Raw genomic sequence first — 24,787 nt, 5'->3', positions numbered from 1 at the left:
CTACACACACACACACACACACACACACACATACACACACTTATTATTCCACTTCTGTAATTCAAACATGATTTACTTTCGATGACACCATAATATGAACTTCTATCTATACACAATATACACGACTTTTCCAGCCATGTGTGTTTCTTGGTTGGAGGCCCACAATTGTATGAGACGTCTTTGGATGCAGTAGCAAGACATTTTCCCTCCAAACCTGTTCCAGCATGTGCACAAGCTTCATCTATACCCTATTGAACACCTTATCTGACTACACCCCAGGCCTCCTCACTTCCCCTTCCTCAGTACGTGGCTTTACTGACTGGCTGAATGGGGTAAAATCTTCTTTTATATTTTTGTGTCTCTTCTGCTAACTATGTGTATTGTTTTTTCAACCCTATCTACTGTTTGTTTTTGTTTTTTCGCTATCGATTTGTCTATTTGCAGCATTAATTAAGATTTAATTAAGATTATAACACACCAAAACACGTTCGATGCACAGCATTTAGAACGGTGAATCTTCAACTCAGCAACAGAGGGATTTCTCACATGCAATTCAGCAAAAAACTTAAAAATGAACTAAAGGCAATTAATAAAAAACCCTTTAGGTTTTTGTTTGAAAATGCTGATTTTTCTCTCCGTTTTGGCCTTTTGTCTACACCGGGACGAGTTTTTTTTTGTCAATGAAAGCATTTTAAAAACATTCTCCAAAGTGGATCGATTTGAAGACGCTGTTACCGCGAGGACTTACCTATAGCAGTTATATTTATATTTATTGTAGCTTCCTAATGAAGTCATTGCACCAAGACAGATAGCATAAGAGAAGAAGATCTGAGTCCCTGCATCGATCCACACCTATAAAGAGAGAGAGAGAGAGAGAGAGAGAGAGAGAGAGAGAGTAGTTATTATATATATATAGTATATATAATACTATATAATATAGCATATTATATATAGTTATAACACACCATGTTTTAACACAGAAGCCAAATTGTGTTTTTCAATGTTCTTATTTTTTGCCTTTTTTTTTCTGTTTGTACATTTTTTTTATATTCTTTCACTTTGGCAACCCAGTTTCTAAGCAGCAAGACTATGAACTTAGCAGAGAGAAAAAGAAAGAGAAAGAGAGTGGAAGAAGGAGAGATAAATGAGATATAAAATGACAGCAACAGTGCTGAAAGAGAGAGAGAAAAAAGAGAAGCAAACAGAGAGAGAGACAGAAAGTGAGAGAGGACGAGTTAGAAACAGAGCGAAGTGAGTAAGTGAGTGAGAGCGGAAGTGAGAGAAACAGAGAGAGAAAAAGAGAGAAAGCGTGAGATTGACAAAGAGAAAGAAATGGAGAGAGCAACACAGAAAGCGAGAGAGAGAGAGAGAGAGAGAGAGATGGAAAGAAAAACAGAAAGAGAGACAGAAAGAGACAGAGAGACAAAATAAAAAGAGTGAAAAGAAAAGTAGAGTGAGAGGGATAAAGACAAACACACAGAGAGAGAAAGGGAGCCGATGAAAGAAAGAGAATGAAAGAGACAGAAAGTGAGAAAGAGAGAGGGAAAAAAGAGAGTAAAACAGAGAGAAGAAAAATTAGAGATACAGAGAGATAAACACACAGAAAGAAAGAAAGAAAGAAAGAAAGAAAGAAAGAAAGAAAGAAAGAAAGAAAGAAAGAAAGAAAGAAAGAAAGAAAGGTAAAGGTTGCACCTCAGGGTCTTGGAGGCGGCTCAAATCGGGGTACAGGTAGAACTTGATGCCCTCGGCAGCACCAGGCAGAGTCACGCCTCGCACCAGCAACACAATGAGCATGAGGAAGGGAAATGTAGCAGTGAAATACACCACCTACATCACACAGGGAAACCAAATGATGTCATTAATACGATTCATCACAAATCATCACAAATCTGAAATTTCTATACTGATTCAGTTTACACACACACTACAGTTTAATCACTTATACACACAATGACATTTTATTCCATCACGAGGAATCTTATAACTAACACACACTGACACACACACACAAACACACCCTGGTCTAACTTCCTAACCTTCCCCCCTCCCTCCCTCTGTCCCAATGTCTCACTTTGCCCGTGGTTTTCACTCCTTTCCAGATGCAGAAGAAGCAGATGACCCAGACGGCGAGCAGACAGAGGGCGAGATCCCACTTCAGCTCGCCCACCTCATCGATCCCCGATGACAAACTTAACACGTTACGTCTGAGGAGCACAGCAGAGACAAGGGTCAAATACACATACTGTATACCTACAGGGGGAGTAAAAGAGAGGGGGAGGTTGAATAACATAGAAAATGGACAGCAACATGGATTGGGTTTAGGATTAAGATTAAGGTTAGGACTGGGGTTAGGATTGCGGTTAGGGTTAAGGTAAAGATTTGTGTTTAGGATTGGGGTTAGAGTCAGGACTGGGGTTAGGGTTAGGACTAGGTATGGGGTCTGTCTGTCTGTCTGTCTGTCTGTCTGTCTGTCTGTCTGTCTATCTATCTATCTATCTATCTATCTATCTATCTATCTATCTATCTATCTATCTATCTATCTATCTATGTCAATCTCTATCTATATATAGATGTGTGTGTGTGTGTGTGTGTGTGTGCATTAATAATAATTTGGTGCTTATTAATGACATTTCCGGTTTAGATTACAATTCTAATTTTCATAGCTTGATGCAACACTCCTCTACTAAATTGTTTTATTTTCTTAAAAAGGTGTGTGTGTGCATGTGGTGTTAGGAAGTGCACTCACTCCCAGAACTCAGTCACGGGTGAGGTAAAGTTGGTGGCGTTGGCCGAGAGCCAGAGGGTTTTGTTCTTGCGGATTGTGTCCTCCACACAGTTGGGGGTGTTCCAGCTGTGGCGACAACGTGCCCATGGCAGCTCTCTCTGCAAACACTGCAGCAGGTAATACAAACCCCAAGCCAGGATCACAATGTAGTAGATGTTCAGCAGGGACACGATCACAATAGATGCGTAGCCAATTCCTGACACACACACACACACACACACACACACACACACACACACACACACACACACACACAAACTATTAATGGAAAGATAATATTCCATTTTGAGCATCGACAGGAAACTACCTTTGTGTTGCAATTAATATCTCACAGAATTGTAGCGTTACTTTACAACTATCAAGTTTTTCCACAAAATACCAATGTTACAGATACAGATCCAATTTGTTGTCCTGTGGTAAAGTCACCATGTTACCAGCATCGCCATCTACTGTGTTGGAGTGGTATTATCAAAATTGTCGATTTATTTTATAATTTAAAAAAGGACAACAGTTGTTTTGAGTATCTTCATCTTCTTCTTTCGGGCAGCACATGTCCTCTACATCTGCCTTTTTCAAACCAAAGTTGTTTTAAGAATGCAGGGTAAAATATAAGGCTTAATTTATGTTGCTACCAGTAGGCTGCCCCCTGCTTGGATGCAAGTCTGTTGTTAGCAAAACATTACTAGCTAAACATACAATTGCTTGCATACAAATCACAAATCCATCAAATAATACCATACGAAAATACAATACATGACAGCTTACATTACATGCTACATTACATCACGATTTGCTGAAGTTGAAAGAAAGTACCTCAGAAATGTACATTAGCATCAGCTTAAAGACTAGCTGGCTAGTGCTGGCTAGTCATTTTTGAACATATTCTTATTGTACTAGATTTTTCTATGGTACAAACTCAGACGCTGAGGTGCACATGACCATTCAGACCCATGTTTAATAAAAACTGTCCTGTACCTCATTCTACAGACTCTACAGACAATCTCTGTAGAGACACTGGACATTTTTACCTCATTTCTCTGCACCTCTATATTTAGACGTAGTGTGATTTGCACTGCTAACTGCATTTCAATGGCTCTGTATTTGTACTCTACAAACTAAAAGGTTTCTCCAAAACATTCAGCTAAAACACTCTTGTTAAATTTGCCAAAAATGTTCTTCACTAGTTAGACAATTCTTTCTTGTGATCCAGTTCATTCCAGACTGGGCAGAACATTCCATGATAGATAACGCTCCAGATGACTGATTGCTCTCTAAAGCTTGGACGTACTGATTGTCTTGTTGTGTGAATTTGGTTCCAATTGACAGAATTGCTTGGTGTGAGTTGAAGTATGGAATGGGAGCAATGCTGGTTCAGGATTTCTGCAGAGTCTCCAACCTTCCTTACCCCAAACTATTAAGCTTCCATCCACATGTTTGACTGTGTGGGTGAGGGAGTCTGATCACATCTTCTCTCCTGGTCTCCATCTTACACAAGTTCTTCTGTTAGAGCCAAAATCTGTCAACAGAACTTTCTTCCAGTCATTCGCTCTCCAATTCTTGTGTCTTTGCTTCGTCTGTTTGTTTTATGTATGTTTCAAAAAAACATAAAAGACTCAATGTTTCCACACTTTTGACACACAAGAAAAATTGGTGCTGATTCTGCAGTTTGTGGTACGACGTCTATCCACATTTGGGTATTACTTTCACTGTCAAGTGAACTGTATAGCAACAGAGTACTTTTGCAAAAACCTTCGCTATCCTTCCTGCCCAGGTACCAAGAGTCCTGATCAGCACAAGACTTATGAGGGTAGCTTGAAATCATGTAAATGCAGAATTAATATTCATTAAGTTAGGTAAGCACTATTTTAGAAAATAAAAACCTAGATTGAGATCTTTATCAGACGACGCAATTTAGTAACGTCATAATCATTTCCATTTATTAATATGCAAAAAAAAAAGCCCAGAATGCTCAGTTTGTTTAGCTTCATTCAAATAAAACTAACTGGCACGTCAAATTTAACTGGTAAATTTGACAAATGACTGGCTTATGCATTTATTTAAACAAAACATGCTGCACCGTCTACTACATTTCCATTTATATTTGCGCCTTTTAGCAGACACCCGTGTCCAGAGTGATGTACAAAAGTGCTTTGAGTCTCTAGCAATGAATAAATCTACACTGGTATGCAAGATTACAAACTTGATATAAATCAGATTATAACTCTTGATTTTTACAAAGCAAACCTGCAAAGTGCTTGGAAACTGCTCTGCTGATCTTGAATACCTGATCATTAAGTGCAGACCCTTATATTTACCACGTGAATTCACATGCGTTGTTGTAATAGCAGTGTATGTTCCTTCCGGATGCTAAGGCTAGCACAGCCATGAAAGGTCTAAGCTCTACTATCAACAAACTGCAGACAGCGCATCCTGATACTATTATACTAATCGTGAAGCTGAAACATCTTGGCATCAGCACACATCTCTGCAACTGGACCCTGGATTCCTTACAAACAGACCGCAGTCTGTCCAACTGAACACCGTCACCTCCTCCAGTCTAACCCTCAGCACTGGGGTTCCTCAGGGATGTGTATTGTCCCCTCTTTTATACTCCTTTTTCACCAATTACTGCGTACCTGCCTATGCCTCAAACAACAGCGTTAAGTTCGCAGATGACATCACGGTGGTGGTTCTGATCAGAGGTAACAAATAGACATCTTACAGGGAGGAGATCCAGCACCTAGTACCATGGTGTAATAACCTGGAACGCAACACCAAGAAGACGAAAGAGTTCATTGTGGATTATAGACGAGCCGGCAATTACACTCACGTGGGCTGTGAGCAGTTGGCATTTTGCTCTTTGGTGTCACTGAATATTCATTAGGTGGGAGATAGAGAAGATAACGAGCACAAATCTTCACTAACAACCTCCAAAACCTAGTGGAACATCTTCCCAGGTGAGTGGATGCCATTAAAACAGCAAATGTGAAATATATGTGGACATGTTGTGCATAGAAATCTGTTCTCTTCGTGTTCACACTGCTTCATCTGGCTTATCAGTTTCTTTTTTTGTGGAGCACTTTAAAGCCAACTGGCAGCATGACAACAACAATATCTGTTGGAAAACATTGATTCGGGGAGTCCTGGCCTTTAAACAGCAGGTTTCCTCAGTCAGAGAAGACTTGCACAGATTATCGCTATATCATCATGCAAGGTGAGGCAGGTTTGGGATTTGAATGCCTTGACGTGTCAGAGTTTTCCAAAGCTGAGTGTAGGGCGCGCCACCAGCAGGCACCAGATCCGTTAATAACTGCACTGCACAGCTGCGCTTTTTATTTCCAGCTCGCGTGATGGTGTCAACTATTGAGCACCAGCCTTCCTGCTCTGACGACCTCTAAATGTTTTGTTGCCGAGCTGAGGGCAGCCAAAAGGCAACCGGCCAGGTATAATTGCGACAGCTGACTCTAATCCAAAGTGCATGATCTGTGTGAGTGCGATCGGGTCGTTGCGGATGTTAAGCTGCTCCAGTCTTCCATGACGTTACTAGGGGTAAAGGTATAAATCCACGTGCAAACAAAAAAGGTCCGAGGAGTCATACAGGGACATGCAAGGACCTGCTGACAACACGTGTATGGGTAACGCATGTGAACATTAGGAACATGTTGGTATTTTTTTGTAATGGTTAACACAGTCGTTTGTGTTTTGCGTGTGCACGTTCGCAAGCGTGTGAGGGTTAATGTGCACAGGGACGACATTTAAAGAGCTTAGGAGCTTAGAGGTTATTATGTTCTCCATAATACACCCACATTTTCGGTCTCTCACTCCTATTCACACAGATGAGATCCATTCGACAAATGTATCTTAGTCATCACTGGCTGCTGTTGCCATGGCAATGCAGATTCCAAAATGTCCTGACTAGTGGGGTCTGGACGTTAGTCAGCGTGTGTGTGTGTGTGTGTGTGTGTGTGTGTGTGTGTGTGTGTGTGTGTGTGTGCAATATTGAAATAGGCCAAAAGCAAAGACAATGCTCTAGTAATAACCAGGTGGTTGTGTGTGTGTGTGTGTGTGTGTGTGTGTGTGTGTGTGTGTTATATATTCATGTATTACATAAATGATACAAAGGTTTACAGAACTACACTATATAGACAAACGTCTGTGTTTCCTTGCCAAACTGAGGCCACAAATTTGGAGGCACACAATCGTCTGGAATGGTTTTGGATGGACTGGAGACCCAATCCTGTTCCAGTATGGCAATGCCCCTGTGCACAAATCCAGCTCCAAAAGATATCGTTTAGATGGTTTGGAGCGAAAAATCTTAAATGGCCTACAGATTTGACCTCAACCCGGTGGGTTCATGCATTGGACCGCTAATGCACCCCACCTTACCTATCTTACAAAAGTAAGTACATTTCAGCAATCATTTCAAGGGACAATACTATACGAATGAAACTTGGATATATTTCAGAGTTGTCAAATTGCAGCTTGTACAGCAGTACAGATTCACTGTCCTAAATATTAATCAACATACAGACATGATTGTCAAAATAGCTGCCAACAAAAGTGAGTACACCCTCAGTGATAACAGCTGTATGTCGTGGAACGATGCAAAGCCACAAGTCCAATTCATCATGTTTATGTTTTTGTCTGCTTGACAGAACCATACAAATGTGTGTATCTTGTATTAGAGCAGTCCAATTCTCTCATACTGACCACTGGATGTTCAACATGGACCTCAAGGTAAAGACTCTGAGGATTTGAGAATTAGAATCGTTTTTCTCCACAAAGATGCAGAGGCTGTAAGAAGATCAGTATCACCCTGAAACTGAGTTACAGTACAGAGGTTTTCCAAGATGGGTTCCACTCAGAACAGACCTCACAATGGTCCATCAGAGAAGTCGAGTCCTCGTGCTGTGCGTCAGCTGCAGAAGCTGCTTTAAAACACAGATACAAGTGCTGCAGCATTGCTTTAAAGGTTGCAGAAGCAGAAGGTCCGCTCGTCAGTTTTAGACTGTACGCCACACACTGCAACAAGTCGGTTTCTGTGACCGTCGTACCAGGAGGAGCCTCTTCTGAAGCTGCTCACAAGAAAACCCACGAACAGTTTGCTGTAGAAAACCCGTCCAAGAGCATGAATTACATAACCATTTCCTGTGGTCTGATAAGTGTCCAGCATGTGTGGTGACACCCTGGTGAGGAGCACCAAGAAAGTGTGTCTTGCCTACAGTCAAGCATGGTGGTGGTAACATCATGGTCTGGGGCTGCATGAGTGCTGTTGGTACTGGGGAGCTGCTGGTTCATTGAGGGAAACATGGATTCCAACATGGACTGTGACATTCTGAAGCAGAACATGAAGCCCTCACTTGAGAAACTGGGCTGAACAGCAGATTTTCTAACATAATAACGACCCCAAACACACTGCCAAGGTGACACCTGCTTAGCTGAGGAAGCTGAAGGTGATGGTGATGGAGTGGCTAAGTATGTCTCCAGACATGCACCCTATTGAGAACCTGTGGGAATCCTCAAGCGAAAGGTGGAGAAGCTCCATGTGTGTAACATCCAGCAGCTCAATGATGTCATTATGAAGGAGTGGAAGAGGATCCCAGCAACAACCTGTGCACCTCTGGTGAATTCCATACCCAGGAGGAGTAAAGCAGTGCTGGATAACAATGTGCTCACACACAACATTCACACTTTTGACATGTTTACTGAGGGTGTACTCACATTTGTAAGAAGCTGTATATATATATATATATATATATATATATATATATATATATATATATATATATACATACATATATATGTATTCAGGCTGTCAAAATTCATGGTTTATGAAATTAAAACCGTCCGTGTGGAAACGTAGCAAACGTTCTGTTTGGTGTCCTGACGATTTTGAAACATGTCTAGTTTTCATGTTGAGTTTGGTTTTACTAATAATAAACATACATTTGCATAAAGCATCAAGTCATATTCATGCCCATGTTTAAAAAAAACAATTTTAAGTATTTATTTAAGGTACATTCAGAACAGAGGAAATATGCGATTAAGTTGCAATTAATCACAAGTTACCCGGTGATATATATATATATATATATATATATATATATATATATATATATATATATATATATATATATATATATATATATATATATATATATATATAATTATACTGTATAGACCATAAGATCTCTTCATTCTGAAAAATACATTCGTATTTGGTTATGTCTTTTTGGTTATGTCTAATTGCCAATAATACTAACACGCATGCAAAAACTTCAGGAGGAAATATTATACACAAGGTGGAACTCATTGTCTGAGAAACGTGTGTATATATAACACACAACACTACTGAGGGTTATAAAGAGAGAACAGCATCTTCTGCTGCTGCCTAGAAACCAAAACTGCCCCAGTGACACAGCTCACACTGCCAAGGCACTAAAAGCAGGCCATACACACACACACGCACACACACACACACACACACACACACACACACACACACACACGCACACACACACATACACTCACATTCACATTACACCAACAAACAATATCTACTGGTTCCGGTGTTGATTTTCTCACCAAACTAATCAAATCAGTGTGTGATGTCTGTAATCTAAAAGTTTGATTGGACAGTTACATCAGCAGATCTCCGCCGAGATTGCGTTTCCACAGCTGGCCTATTTCACATGTGCTGTGTCGTGTCGAAATCAGAAATTCAATTGCGTTACCAAATTCTAGTGTCTTTTTCGGCTCTGTTATTTCTCGGTCTCTTTCTTTCGGTCTCCTTCGGCATTTTTGAAAACTATAGAGCTCTTTCTCTCACCAGTGAAGATGGGGCAGAGTTTCTCCCAGCAGGTGATTCCTCCTTCAGAGGTGAACTGGCCCAGCGCCACCTCCAGGAAGAACACAGGAAGTCCTCCGCCAAACAGGAAGATGAAATATGGGATGAGAAATGCACCTGAGACAAACAGAAAGAGAGAGAAAAAGAGATATCTAAGACAGGTGAACAGATAATACTATGAAAGACTACGAGAGAAAGACTAGCAAGACTAGCAAAACAATAAGGGACCAAAAAAAAACGAGTTTAGATTTGTATTTTTAGACCGGAAATTATTCTAAAATAATTCTGGAAATGGTTTGGAAAAAAACAACAACATAAGAATGAACATTGTTTGTTTTAGAATACAATAATATATAATTATTAATATATCAAATCTGAATTCTATTTACATTCAGAATTAGATTCTGTGGAAAGCCGAGAGTGACGATCATTGACGGCAATTTGAACACAAAAACGCACACATGGTACTCGTTTGAAATTCATTCATAATATAACCGTTTGCATACTGTTTTGCATGTACTCGATTGCTGCTGCTGCTGTTTTTCACATTCACAAAATGTTTAAAGGCTCTGGCATTGAAAAAACCTGGTGTTGGATCTGTGATGATCACAAGTGTTGAGCTATTTTATGAGTTGCTCAGTAGCTCCTTGTTTTATAACTATAAACACTGTATAAAACTGTAGGAAGAACATTATCTATAATCACACACTCCAGTGCTCATGTGAGTTCTCACTGGATTTATGATCCAACTCTTGATGTCACCCAAATGAGGATGGGTTCCCCTTTTGAGTCTGGTTCCTCTCAAGGTTTCTTGCTCATAACATCTAAGGGAGTTTTTCCTTGCCACAGTCTCCATGGCTGCTCATCAGGGATAAATACACACCGTTCACCTTCACTGTTGATTTCTGTAAAGCTGCTTTGAGACAATGTCTATTGTGAAAAGCGCTATAGAAATAAACTTGACTTGACTTGCCTTGACTTGACTTGACATTCACAACAATTCTTACTTTGTGTTTTCCTGTTTCTGTCCTGCATTGTTCCGTTCTGAGGAAAACTTACTTCAGTCTTTAGCTCTGTGTTCTGTTATGTGGCTCTATGTGGTTTTATGTAGCACCAGGGTTCTGGAGGATCTCATCTCACTGTGTATTGCTTCAGCTTTATATGGTTGAAATGACAATAAAAGATACTTCTTGACTCTTGACTGTAAAAATGTTGTCAATGTTTTGTAGTTTTAGCGTTTGTTAAGTATTTACATACGTTTGTTCGAAGTAACGACGCTTGAGAATATGTTCCTTTAAAAGAAGGAGGCATCAGGCAGGTAGCATTTCCATTAAATTCCACAAAAAAAGAATGCTGTGGCACAATACATACACACTATATGTCAAAGTATTGGGACGCCCAACACTTGTGGTTCTTTCCACCAAGTTTTTAAACAATTTTACACCCAAACCTGTTCCACATTCCACAATACAAACCCTGTGCACAAAATCAGCTCCATGAAGACATGGGTTGGAGTGCAAGATCTTCTGCTATAGAGCTCTGATTCCTCAACCCTGTCCTCACCTCACCTACATCAGTACCTGGCTTTACTAACACCATTTGTGGCAGATAGAATCTCACACAAATCTCTGGAAAATCTAGTGAAACATCTACCCAGAAGAATGGAGGTTATTATAAACAGGAAATGGGAATAAATGTAGAATGAGATGTTTGAAAAGCCCATACCAATTCACAAACTTTTGTCTATATAGTAAAACGGTTTAAAATAACAAAATATAGATGTGTTTAACATAATGTGACGCTGTGAGAATGAGGTATGGATAGCATTAAGGTTAAGGGAGACAGAGTCTTGTCCTCCTCCATTAGGGGCATTAAAGCCACCTTTTTACATCAAGGTGTAAACAATGGGTATTTTACATTCTGTTTACACCACAGAGGTTGAAAAAGACCTGGCCTCATTTACTTTATTTATGAAAAACAAAGGGAGCTCTGTGTCGTCACTCAAAAACATGAGTCACCTTTGTCGTTGTGCGATCATAGGGGAACAGGGTGAGGAGCAAACACACACACACACACACACACACACACACACACATAAACACCATCAATATGAGACACACACATATATATATATATATATATATATATATATATATATATATATATATATATATATACAGTATAATAAGACACAGACACATGCATTCATTTTATGTGCACAAACACACAAACACAAACACACACACAACTATAGTATCGAACAATATGTATACACTGTATGGACAAACGTTTGTAGAAACCTGTTAATACGATTGGTTAATGCTTTTTAAGCATCCTATTCCACTTTTAGCCTCCATTTGCTCCTATAATAACCTCCATTCTTCTGGGAAGATGTTCCACAAGTTATTAGTAAAGTCAGGTGTTCGATAGGGTTGAGGTCAGAGCTCTATAGCAGGAGATCTTCCTCTCCAACTCCATACGAGGCGGTATCAAAAAGGTTTCGAGTAAGAAAGTCATTTATTTATCTACGTTTACACACGATCACCTTCAAAATAGTCCCCAGCGTTCCTGCTACTTCTGGAACGTGTCCTGGAAGCGTGTCAAGCATCTTCTTCCAGTGTGTGTGTGCGGAAGTGAGATAATTTTGTTTCCGGTGAGAAACTTGTGTAAGGAGAGCTCAGGGACAGGTTGCACACGTGATCAGAGTAGCAGACGTGGTAACACAGGACGTTGTCTGACATACGAAGGTCGGTGCTCCCTGTGACAGTGTGTGCAGCCTTGTGCTGCCATCTGTTGGTATGTTAGAAAAAACTTGTCTTAAAACGCTTTGCTATCGCCTCATATCTTAATGAAGCTGGAATAGGATTTGGTCTGCTAGTTCAAGTGAAGAGAAAATGTCATGCTATCGCATCTAAAGGCAAATTGCCTTCAAGTTTGTGGGAAGGTTTGTGGAAGAACCACATATCAAAAAGTACTTTTGTCCATATTGTGTAGGGTGTATTTATATCTTTAATAACATACAGTACAGACCAAAAGTTTGGACACACCTTCTCATTCAAAGAGTTTTCTTTATTTTAATGACTATGAAAATTGTAGAGTCACACTGAAGGCATCAAGGGCTATTTGACCAAGAAGGAGAGTGATGGGGTGCTGCACCAGATGACCTGGCCTCCACAGTCACCGGACCTGAACCCAATCGAGATAATTTAGGGGTGAGCTGGACCGCAGAGTGAAGGCAAAAGGGCCAACAAGTGCCAAGCATCTCTCAGGGAACTCCTTCAAGACTGTTGGAAGACCATTTCAGGTGACTACCTCTTGAAGCTCATCAAGAGAATGCCAAGAGTGTGCAAAGCAGTAATCAAAGCAAAAGGTGGCTACTTTGAAGAACCTAGAATATGACATTTTTCAGTTGTTTCACACTTTTTTGTTATGTATATAATTCCATGTGTTAATTCATAGTTTTGATGCCTTCAGTGTGAATCTACAATTTTCATAGTAATAAATAAACATCTTTCGTGAACACTGACCTCCACCATTCTTGTAGCAGAGGTACGGGAAACGCCAGACGTTCCCCAATCCAACAAAACCGCCTGCTACTGAGAGCAGGAAGTCCAGTTTGCTGGCCCATTTCTCCCTCTGTGGAGGTTTGCCCTCCGCCTCGTCTTCTGGCCGCGTGCCTGGACTTTTACCCGGAGATGGCTTTAACGTGTCCTTGTGGAAATCCTTCAGACACTGCAGCTTCTCTTTCTGTGCCATACTAGAGAGACCGAGAGAGAAAAATCATTACACTGAGCAACGGTCAGAAAGAACGTGAGAGTTTGTGTAGAACTGGTAAAAGATTAGACAGTGAGATCATTAATATAGTCTTTTCAGTACTCATGCGCATTTCATGCAGGCTGAGGCATATGCAAAGCTGTCTAAGAGTTATGCAAAAAAAAACCTCCAAAATCCACAAAAGGGAGATTATAAAGAAGCGAAGCACCAGTTAAGCTGTGATCTGATAGGTGGAATTAGACTCCTTCAGACCAGAACGTCTGAAGATGTTGGACTTGCTGACAGGCAGTGGATATGTGGGATGAGGTCAGATATTAGAGGTCATATGAAGGATCAGGAGCATTGCTTCAGGTGACAAATCGCTTAGAAATAAAGCTTACGGCAGACATCAGTGAGCTGTTCATGAGTTTATTTCTCTTTGTATGATCAATGTTTGTGTTTCTGCAGCATGGTGTTGTCGCTATCATGATAAGGTATGGCTTGTTAGCTTAATACAGAGGTCCCCAAACGTTCTTCTTTGATACATAATTTATAATGCATAACAGCATTATAACTATCATTTTTTCATTTTCATATTTTTATATTCAACTGTCAAAAAATAATGATGGATAAAAAACAAACATACTTTATGTAAAATAGTACTGAACATTATTACACTGAATTATGAACATGTGTTAAATTAAATAAATATGAACATAATTAATAAAAAATAAAAAACACTAAATTATAAATTATAAATATAATACAGGGGTCTTCATTCAGTGCATGGTCTCGCGTGAAAACAAACAGCATGTGGTGTCAGTGATTCGCCTCTAGAGGCCGCTCTTGTAATGTCACCGAACCAGACGCCGGAAAAACTATCGGAATTGATATTTTTGCCGATTGCCAATATTTCAAGCAATCGATTATGAGTGCCTCGACCTCTAATAATAACTAAGGAAGATTTGAGTTTGAAAGCCAGTCTTTTTATCATATGATAAAAATTATATGTTATGATATGATTAAAACATTTAAAATAAAAATTTCTAAATATTTCCCCAGGATCGTTCAGAGGGCCTTTCGAAATGTGAGGGTGGGCGTATTCAGCCCACGGGCCAAAGTTTAGGGACCCTGGCTTAATATATTAAAGTCAAGCATACTATAAATCTTAAGATGCTTAGCTGAAATTTCAATGCAAATGGTGGATTTTTTACAAGCAAAAATTACACGATCAATGATCTAAAGATCGAATAGAGAGATTGATTGAGGAGATCAACTCTATAGTCCCAGGACTCTACATTCCAGACCTTCATACCTATCTTGGGTTCATCACTATTTTCTTATATAGTTTTATTTATTTATTTATTTATTTATTTATTTATATTTATCATTTTATTCATTTATTATATTCCTTTGTACCGAGACTCCTGTGTTTCCAGGGCTCTATGCTCTTACTCCTACGATCCTTCAGTCTCAGGTCCAGGTCCTCCCAGAGGTCCTGTGTACCCAGAGGCTTATATTGTTGTACTCATAGTCATCTGCATACATAAACTTATTTACAGCATTTATACAGACACCTTTATCCAGAGCAACTTTAATTCATACAACAGAGCTCAGGGTTGAGGGCATTACCCGAGCCCAGCGTTCTTACATATTCTTTTATACAACCTTAAATTCGCTTTATTTGTGTGAAGCTGCCTATTTGTGTAAAGGTGTCTATATACCCATAGTCCATTGTTCCCAGAACTCCTGTATTCCCATAGTCTGTATCCTTCCTAATATAACACCTTATTATCAAAAGAAAACTATTGTCTAATCGATTACATTGACTTTTGGTTAACCCATGACCTAAACCATATTAAGGGAATACAGAATTGTTCCCCACTGTATAACTCTTGGATCTTTTAGTTATTACAATTGAAGACACCACAATGAGTCTTATTTCTGAGGAAGCATTGCGAATTCGTAAAACAATGCTACGGAAACAAATAGTGCTAATGTGATTGTAATAACAAGTGTGTTGGAAGGTTCCCTACCCCCTCCAGCTAGATTCGAAGTTATTTAGGAGCTCTAGGGATCCGATGAGGTCATATTTGTTTAAGGTGATAACATCTGAGCTACTTATCTTGAGGATGACTGAAGACTACGACAGTTTGGTAAACAACAGAGTGCAAAAGGGTGAGATGTTCTGGTTGGGGTTGGGAAAAACAAAATAGGCCTTCAAGGGACACTTTACACATAAACACTTATGCTAAAATGGGCCTTGAGCTATTGTTTGAGGGACGTGAGATAAGTTTCACTGACTGAGGGAAGTGTTTTGTCATATGGTGTGATGGGGCAAATGGAACAAAGCCTTTGGCTTTCTTTCATTTACCGATCCAAACTTCAATAAACAGGAGGTTGGAAGTTTTAATTGAAGGCTACTAAATGCTTTTCTTGCTTCGCCTCAGATGATCCATAAGCTAATACATTAACCTTTCGTCAAGTTGAGGTGACGTGTATCATCTCAGGCGAATAAAAATATTTGCGTGTATAATGATTGACTAAAATTTGTTTAAAGTGTGAGGTGAAAGCTCTTCAGCTAGAAAGTTTGCAAACTAGCAAGCTAACTCGCTAACTAATAACACAATGATTTTAATACTACTCCTATATCACTGGTAAACTATTCTAAATGAAGCAATTATTCTAACTAGAAACCTTTTTATCAAACAAACTGTTTTTACATAAACTACAAAATATTCAGCTAGCTAGCTTTTCAAATTTGTGTGCCTCACAAGTGATCAAACGAATGAAAAATTTGGCCAGCTAACCAGCTAATGGCTGGGAGATGTGATTCACAATTGGCATTTTGTGAAAAACACGAAGAGAGTTAACATTTCTGCAAAACAGACCAAACATCTCGTCAACTGAAGGAGGTGAGGTGCATTAGCTCAGGTATCTAAAAAATATTGGCTGGGGTGTGGGCGTGGCCTAAACTGGAAAGGGTTCTTTTTTTTTTAATTTTGTGAAATAATTATAAACACTGATACTATGTTAACTGGGAAAAGAAACAGAATAATAAATAATAGTTCCTCAACCTCAACTACATCATTCAAAATCATTGCTCTCAATGTGCAGATTGAATTTTTCTGCTGGTTCAATTTTTCGATCAGTCTGTTTGAAAGAGTTTGTGATGCACCTGCCTTAAGCAAATGACAAAAGCTAATGCTAAGCAAGTACAGTACACTGGCTCATCAGGGATGATTGGTTCGATATCACAGAAAGGAAACTTATTCATAGTTAAAGATTTCTATTTTGGGAGGGGTTTGAGCTAGAAAAGAAACAGGATAAGATATAATCATGATAAATCATTCACTTCACCAAGAGTGAGAAGTAAAACCAGATGGAGAGAAAGAATCAGTGTAATTTGGAAAACCGGAATACGGCACACTACAGTTTTTCCTTCGGTTTTGCCTTTTTTTCCGCTTCCCAATTGTCATGCTGGACTTGTCGTTTTTGCCTGATGCTGTTATTTATCTTACAGTCTTGGTAAACATTAAGAGACCCACCCAAAGCTGACATGCAAATTGCATGCTGGGAAACGTTTGAAGTGCTAATGTAGTAAACAGCATTGCTTTAAATATAATGTATTTGCATACGTGATAGTAGATATGACTAGGGTTGCAAAAGGGCAGAACATTTCCAAAAACTTTCTATGAGAAATTCATGTGGGGAATTTTGGAAATAGTCCAAGTTGGAAACGTATTTAAAAAAATTATGGGAATTTACAGAAATATATGAGAATGTATGGGAATTAATTAAAATTTTGGGGAAATTTATATATAATTTTATTAAATCTGGTTGTTTTAACCAACTACATTTAAGTTCCCTCTTATAGGCTCACCTGTAACTTTGTAAATTCCCAGTTTATTCTCATTAATTCCTGTTAATTCCCATATTTTACTATTAGTTCCCATATTTTCCTATTAATTCCCATGAAAAGTTTCCAGACTTGAAAATTCCCAGAATATGACAAATATAGCAAATAATCTACATATTAAATATTTACATTTTACATAAGACTTAGCTTCCATAGACTTTTATTTTTTTTGTCTACTACACTTTTGGAACAAATTTGGCCAATCAAAACACCTTTAGGTTAATGAGCTCAAGTACTTCTGTAATGTCTACCAAAATGCAAAAAAACGTACAAGATATCACACTCGCGCATTACATTTGGTGTACAGTGGTATATGCCGATTGTGGCATTTGAAGCTATTTGAATTTTTGTTCCCATTTTGGAAAAAGTATTGCTTTCAATTACAGTTAAACCTTCATAAATACATCGCAAGCGATAAATAAAATGTGTATTGACTCATTTAGCATTATGACATTGATGATTATGCTAAATATTTCCCCATCAAATTGTCATTCGTCTAAAATGTTACCCATATAGCATTTTTTGCAGCAAATTGTTTAAACTGGTACTGTAAAGATTTTACCAAGACTGAACTCAGAATCGTACCAGAGATGTGCCAAAGTAACTGGCTCTTCTCGGTTACAAAGAGCAACAAAGTTCGTAGGGGTTCTTATAAACCCCCAACTGAGAACATGTTGAAGATGAACACACTGACGTTTCCGAATGTAGCATTAGGAGCATGATAGCACCCGGTGAGTTACTGTTTATGAAAGGTAAAAGGATGACAGCGAATGAGTTCAATCAGCCATAGGAGGTTATTTGAGAGATCAAGTGGAAGGAATCCAGAGAGAAATGCAACACCATAGCAAAACCTGGTGATTATCCAGAAAAAATCCTGAAAGAATGTCCTTTAGAAAACCGTACCGTCCGGGGAAAGGGTGGGTGAAGAGGGTCAGAGAAAGATCAGCACTCCCACAGAAACATAAGCAGCTAGTCAGCCTGCTGATCGTGGGACAAAACTGCATCCCCACTACCAAAGAAATGGAGCTTAGACTTACTCAGCCATGGCCGCCTGATGGTGGCTGACGTTCGACAAATTGGACTGGTTTATACCGTGAGAGGGCGAAGAAGAACAAAATGAGGCAGGAAGGCAGGAAAACGCAAGGCTTCTGCGAGTTTACTCGAGTTGAAGCCAGGCTGAAGTTCAGCTTAGAGGAAGGACATCATAATCCTCACACCAGCACCAGATGGTGTGAAACATGGCATAGCATCATATGAAACAAAATACAAAACAAAAAAGTTAGTTGAAGACACTTAAACAGACGGCTTTTGCATCACGTAGGCGTCAATGACACGAGATTATCATTCCATGAATAAATACAGCTCTACAGGTCATTTTCAAGAAGAGCCATTTCTCAAAAATTCTGGTTAAAAGGTGTATTAAAAAAAGAAGAACAATAACGTTACATAACGTTTTGGTAAAAATGGTTGCCATTATCTCTTCTCTTTCCATGGGTTAGCAGTTAAATTCTTAACCAATTCTTCACAAATTAGCCTGAAAAGCTTAATCATGGAAGCCGTCAAATCTTCATCATCATTTCCCTTGGCTCACTCATACATTTAGCTATTTAATGCATCGCAACAGAACAAACCAATTATTACTGAATCGGATCACAAACAGACGAGCTGTATAAAATTTTACCTCAGTAACTGTATAGCGCTTTTAACAAATTGTCTCAAAGCAGCTTTACACAGATAACGTGGTGATAAAAAATGAATAAGTTCTTTATAAGTGTAAGTTTGTCCCTGATAAAGACATTTCGATCAAATTTTTTTTTAATTTTTGAAATTAAAGTCTGATCAAACAAGCAAGCTAACTCGCTAACTAATAAGACCAGTGGACCTCCTGGAGTGTTTAAAGGCTCTGGCATGGAGAAGCTGGTGCTGGATCTGTGATGTTAGCTCCTAGTTTTATTACCATAAAGACTGTAAAAGACTGTAGAAAGAACATTACTTATAATCTTATACTCCTGTACTCCTGTTAGTTCTCACTCTCCAGTGTTCTGTATTGTTGAAAGATTTATGATCAAACTCTTGATGTCACCCAAATGAGGATGGGTTCCCCTTTTGAGTCTGGTTCCTCTCAAGGTTTCGTCCTCATAACATCTAAGGGAGATTTTCCTTGCCACAGTCGCCACGGCTGCTCATCAGGGATAAACACACATCGTTCATCTTGACTGTTGATTTCTGTAAAGCTGCTTTGAGACAATGTCTGTTGTGAAAAGTGCAATAGAAATAAACTTGACTTGACTTTATTACTACTCCTAAAGCACTAATATACTATTCTTAATGAGGCAATTATTCAAACTATGAACTGTGTGAGGAAACAAGCTCTTCTAACCTAAATTCCCAATAAATATGATTCACGAAAAGCATTTTAAGATAAAAAGTTTAGTGCATCTATCAGTAATTTTATATATATATATATATATATATATATATATATATATATATATATATATATATATATATATCTATAGCTACTATTTACTTTTATATATACATATATAATATGTGTTCTCTCAGACCGCAGTTGCTACGTAAATAACGGTGTATCGCAACACTAAGGAGACTGAGGCGTGTCCTGAGAGTCACATAGACTACAGATTAACATGGCAGAGGTAGACCTGTAACTTCCTGGAGAAAAAAAAGGAAATTAACTTTTTTTTTGCGCTACGTAGTCCTGTTTGTGAGAGGCACTTGATCAATCAATGATTTGCTGTCTGTCTGAATCTAAGAAATAAAAGTTAAGTATCTGTACCAGATTGAATTGCAGAGCATCCTATTTTGTTTTCATTGTACCATATTACATATAGTCGTGTTGACTCAGAATCAGATCGCACTACATTGTAATACTGGTAAATCGTATCGCATCACATCGTAGCAGCTTCATATGTATCTTTAATATATTGTATCGTTAGCTAGGCATCAAGATGCGAATAAATCGTTCCTCAGTTATGGAGATGCACATTTCTAAAGAGTATTGTTAGTATTTCTAGGCGTTTTTTTCCACACAGATTGTGTGGAAGTTTCCTTACTAAATTTTAGTCATTAAAATATTGTGGCTGAACAGATTTGTCACCAATGTGCTCACCTGCGAAGTTATTATCTGTTGAACAGGCTAGACAGGCCACATCACAGGCCTCATTACACACATGCTTTATTTGACTCTCCTACATGATCCATTTCTACATCAGTAAGGCTAAATTCTGTTGCTTTGATTGAGAATGGATGTGATGGAGACATTATTAATCCATTACACTGTAAATAAACAGGACCAATGGTACCATTTATACAGGTCTTCCACATGGAAAAAACAACAGTAAACCGAATCAGGGTGGATTTCCTCCAGCATTACATAAACCAATTCCTAGGGGGATTATCAGAACCCCATGTAGCTATCAAGTTAAATGAAACCCTTGAGGTCAACAGTTGGATGTTGGATTTATTTTTTATACAATCTACACAGCCATGTCATGTGGATTCAGAGCAGCAGTGTGCGTGAACATTCTGAAAAATAATGTTTGCGCTGGCTTGACCTTTATTCGCGGTTGTAAAGCCGAGTTGTATCGCAGGCAGAATTATTAAACCTGTTGCGCTGCTGCTTTATGGCGCTGCACTTTGGCAGGTGCTTTTGGCTTTACAGCGGCAATAGCTCTGGTTTTAAAGTGGGTGTTAGAATTTTTTTATTGTATAATGCCACTCTATGGCCAAAATAACTTACTGAGGCTGAATCTTTTTCCTGTTTGTTTTCTCAACAAGGTTTTGAAAGCAGCAGCCCAATCATTTCCCTTTTTTTACTTGCACAATGTGAAAAATTGAGGCAGCGAAGACGTAAAAGCCACACAGACAAATTTACTTTGTGTTTACAAAAAAAAAGGCCTAGCGTTAGATATTTAATTAGCACCTAACGCAACAGGGGAATTTCGCTCCACATTATGAGCAGGCTGAAAGGACAAATGATAGATTTGGTTATTTCGATCTCTTCTGAGTATGAACAGACAAGCAAGTCCCATGTAGTGACGACGAATCAGAGCAGATTAAAATAGCTCGGGTTTTGTGTCAGGAGTTTGAGCCTTGTATGCCTCTCGCTTGGCTAAACGTCAAGATAAAGTGTCAATGTGGGATTGGATATTGAGTTACGGGTTTTGGGTTATGGGTTTGGCAAAAATGAACTTGATTTGTCTAGAGATACAGTATGTTTTTTTTTTCATGGAAGAAAGTTTCACACCTATACCTGACACTGACATTCACCGTAGCTTAAAAACATAACTTACATAACCTACCTAATGTCAAACGTACAGAAAAATAGATTTACGATGACGCACAATTAGTGATCAAGGACAAGCAGAACTGATGAGACTAAATAAACCAAATACAAGAAAAGTGCTATATACTTGTCACGTGTACATTAAAGCACAATGAAAATCTTTCTTCATATCCCAGCAATGTTAGGAAACTGGGCTCAGCCATGATACAGCACCCCCTAGAGCACAGAGGGTTAAGGGTCTTGCTCAAGGGCCCATAAATCAGCTGCTTGGTAATACCATTGCTTAAATCCCAAACTGCATGATCAATAACCCAGAGCCTTAACCACTAAGCTACATATAGGTGACAATTATCCTGCGTTCACACCAGCAAGCTAGACTAGATGTTTTTACACACAAAACTTGAAACACATGTTATAAAATAACCCAGAAATGGGTAAAACATACTGTATTCACCAGGGTCACCAACCATCAATTAAACCCCAGTTCTACTATCAGATAGGAAAGTAATCAACTCTGGTTAACGGCTTGTCAATGGGGCCCTTACACATGCATCCGCTTTACACTTAACCAGAAAATCATAATGGTAAACGAAACAAGATTAAGGTGCATAATGAAGCCTTAGGGACCACTGTTGTGCCTTTGAGGGTACGTCTAAATAGGCTGCACCTGGGGAACCAAAATGTAGCCGTACAGTTCCTTGTTTATTGACAATAACTTGTTAACGATGACAAATCCAGACCTGGGTTCTTTACACGTGTAACCACAAACAGCTTAATAATTCCTAGTAAGCTAGTAGGCAGACAAGTATTCCTAGAAAGAGAAACAGATAGATAGATAGATCTGGTACCTAGTACTAGATAGTACCCTATACCAAAACAGTACCTGGAACAGCTCATTACACGTACGCTTTATAGAAGGTGTCATTATACATATGATTAATTTGACTTGTATATAATTCCTAGTAAGCTAGTAGATGGACAGATGGACTGACAGACAGACAGATAGACAGACAGACAGACAAACAGACAGACAAGTCCTAATTGTGCCACATTTTTTTCAATTGAGAATTATGAAAGCCACTCTGCTCTTGGGAATCTTCACTCCAGATCTCTACTTTGGAAAAATCCTGCATGCAGTTCATTTGGCCTAATGTCTTGGTTTTTAATTTGACATGCATTGCCAGCTGCGAAGCCTTCTGAAGAGACGTGTCTCCCTTTCCAAACGATGTATAATCAATAAACCTTTTCGCAAGTAGACACCAATCAAGATGTAGAAACATCTTAGCAACGATCAAGAGAAATGGGAGGCATGGGATTTCATTTTCGAGCGTGTTTGCAAAGGATCTGAATACTTGTGTACATGTAAAATTTAAGTTTTTGTTTTGTTTTATAAAAAAAAACCTAAAGATTAATAAGAAAAAAATGTAAACGAATGCATTATTAGTACTAGATAGTAACTAGTACTATATAGTACCATATGCCAAAATCAGCACCTAGAACAGCTCCTTTATAATAAACAATACCGGCGTGTCTGTCTCGCGTTTAAAATCCAGTATCGGGCCGCATCCAAAATATCTTCCTGTTACACAAAGAAGTCCACTTGGTAGGGTGTGAAACTATGCCCTTTGTTAGAGTCTAGTGTGTTGTTTTTATTCAGTATGTATTCATTTGGAATACGTCCTAGTATTAACGGGCACCAGACACACCGGCTAATCGTCAAAGCACAAAAGAGATTAAGTGTGTGTGTGTGTGTGTGTGTGTGTGTGTGTGTGTGTGTGTGCGTGCGCGCGCGCGCGTGTCTTGCACCCAGATGTCATTTAGTGTTTACAAAGGCGTGCAAACGTCTTTAAAGCCCTGAACCGTGTCCTTGTGCAACCCCCTGCGGAGACGCGGAACAGGGTGCGCGTTTTACGCAAATCCGATTCCTGCCATTAACCTGGTTTCTAATCTAATTATAGCCAAAGCGCGAGCTTATATCCGGGGACAGAGCATGCACAGCTTTTCATTCATTCATTCATTCCATATGAAACGTCCATACCATACAATACACACCAGTCTCAATAACCAACAGAAGACAAGCACGTGAGCCCACCAAACATCACCAGCATCATCATCAGGAGCATCCCCTTCAAAGTAAATCTCGGGTGGGAAGAAGATTCGATTATTAACTTTAAAAGCATGCAGTAACACCGGGAAAATAGTTTAACAGCGTAATAATAATTATTGTTATTATTATGCGCTTATAGTCAACAATAGAGCAACAGTCGCGCGCTCCTAATACATAGTTATAATAAATAGAATTAGAGCCGCAGGATTTCCCCTGTGAGAGATGTCATTTACCTGCGTCCCGTGTTTATTGCTCCGTCTCGTCTTGTCCTGCCGTTTCTTTGTTTGTGTGTGTGTGTGTGTGGGTGTGTGTTTGTGTTTGTTGGCGCGCGCAATCGGTGAGCCGCACTCCAAATAATCTTCACGCCCTCTCTGTCTCCTTCTTTCTCTCTCCCTCTCACTCACCGACCTCCGTGTCTTATATGGGTAATATCGGAGAGAGTGGAAAAACACCAGACTCTCCATGCAACAGGAGTGTGTTTCTTAAAGAGACACGCGCACACGCACGAGGGCGCTTTCCTACCTGCCTACTACCTTATACACCGGAGCGCTCGCGCGCTGACTTAAGTATAGTATAGTAAAGTGTATTGTAATATAGTGTAGTGTAGTGTAGTGCAGTGCAGTGTAGTGTAGTGTAATATAGTGTAGTGTAGTGTATTGTAGTGCAGTGTAGTGTAGTGTAATATAGTGTAGTGTAGTGTATTGTAGTGCAGTGTAGTGTAATATAGTGTAGTGTAGTGTAGTGCATTGTAATATAGTGTAGTGTAGTGTAGTGTAATATAGTGTAGTGTAGTGTATTGTAGTGCAGTGTTGTGTAATATAGTGTAGTGAAGGGAAGTGCATTGTAATTTAGTGTAGTGTAGTGCAGTTCATTGTAGTGTAGTGTAATATAGTGTAGTGTAGTGTAGTGAAATGTAGTGTAGTGTATTATAGTGCAGTGTAGTGTAATATAGTGTAGTGTAGTGTAGTGAAATGTAGTGTAGTGTAGTGTATTATAGTGCAGTGTAGTGTAATATAGTGTAGTGTAGTGTAGTGAAATGTAGTGTAGTGTAGTGTATTATAGTGCAG

The 24,787-nt window shown here is 39.0% G+C and overlaps 1 protein-coding gene across 3 annotated transcripts in view; it reads right to left on the bottom strand.

The window, feature by feature from the left end:
• The window catches only part of slc6a6a (solute carrier family 6 member 6a), a 30,556-nt gene extending 6,421 nt beyond the window's left edge, over positions 1-24,135 (bottom strand). Inside the window, exons 1-8 of one of the 3 annotated variants that reach the window (XM_046870648.1) lie at positions 23,954-24,135; positions 23,666-23,752; positions 13,160-13,389; positions 9,615-9,749; positions 2,747-2,981; positions 2,072-2,204; positions 1,693-1,827; positions 749-852 (exon numbers count right to left, since the gene is read on the bottom strand). In XM_046870648.1, coding sequence (XP_046726604.1) covers positions 749-852; positions 1,693-1,827; positions 2,072-2,204; positions 2,747-2,981; positions 9,615-9,749; positions 13,160-13,388 — 971 coding nt within the window. In that variant the 5' untranslated portion in view covers position 13,389; positions 23,666-23,752; positions 23,954-24,135. Of the gene's footprint in view, positions 1-748; positions 853-1,692; positions 1,828-2,071; positions 2,205-2,746; positions 2,982-9,614; positions 9,750-13,159; positions 13,390-18,341; positions 18,515-23,665; positions 23,753-23,953 lie in introns of all 3 variants that reach the window. The other 2 variants (XM_046870645.1, XM_046870646.1) reach the window with 2 other exon arrangements.
• Between the last annotated feature and the right edge of the window lie 652 nt (positions 24,136-24,787).

Source organism: Silurus meridionalis, chromosome 17 (genome assembly GCF_014805685.1).
Source record: "Silurus meridionalis isolate SWU-2019-XX chromosome 17, ASM1480568v1, whole genome shotgun sequence".
Lineage (NCBI taxonomy): Eukaryota > Metazoa > Chordata > Actinopteri > Siluriformes > Siluridae > Silurus > Silurus meridionalis.
The sequence above is the reverse complement of the archived record's forward strand: the minus strand, read 5'-3'. Positions and strand labels throughout refer to the sequence as shown.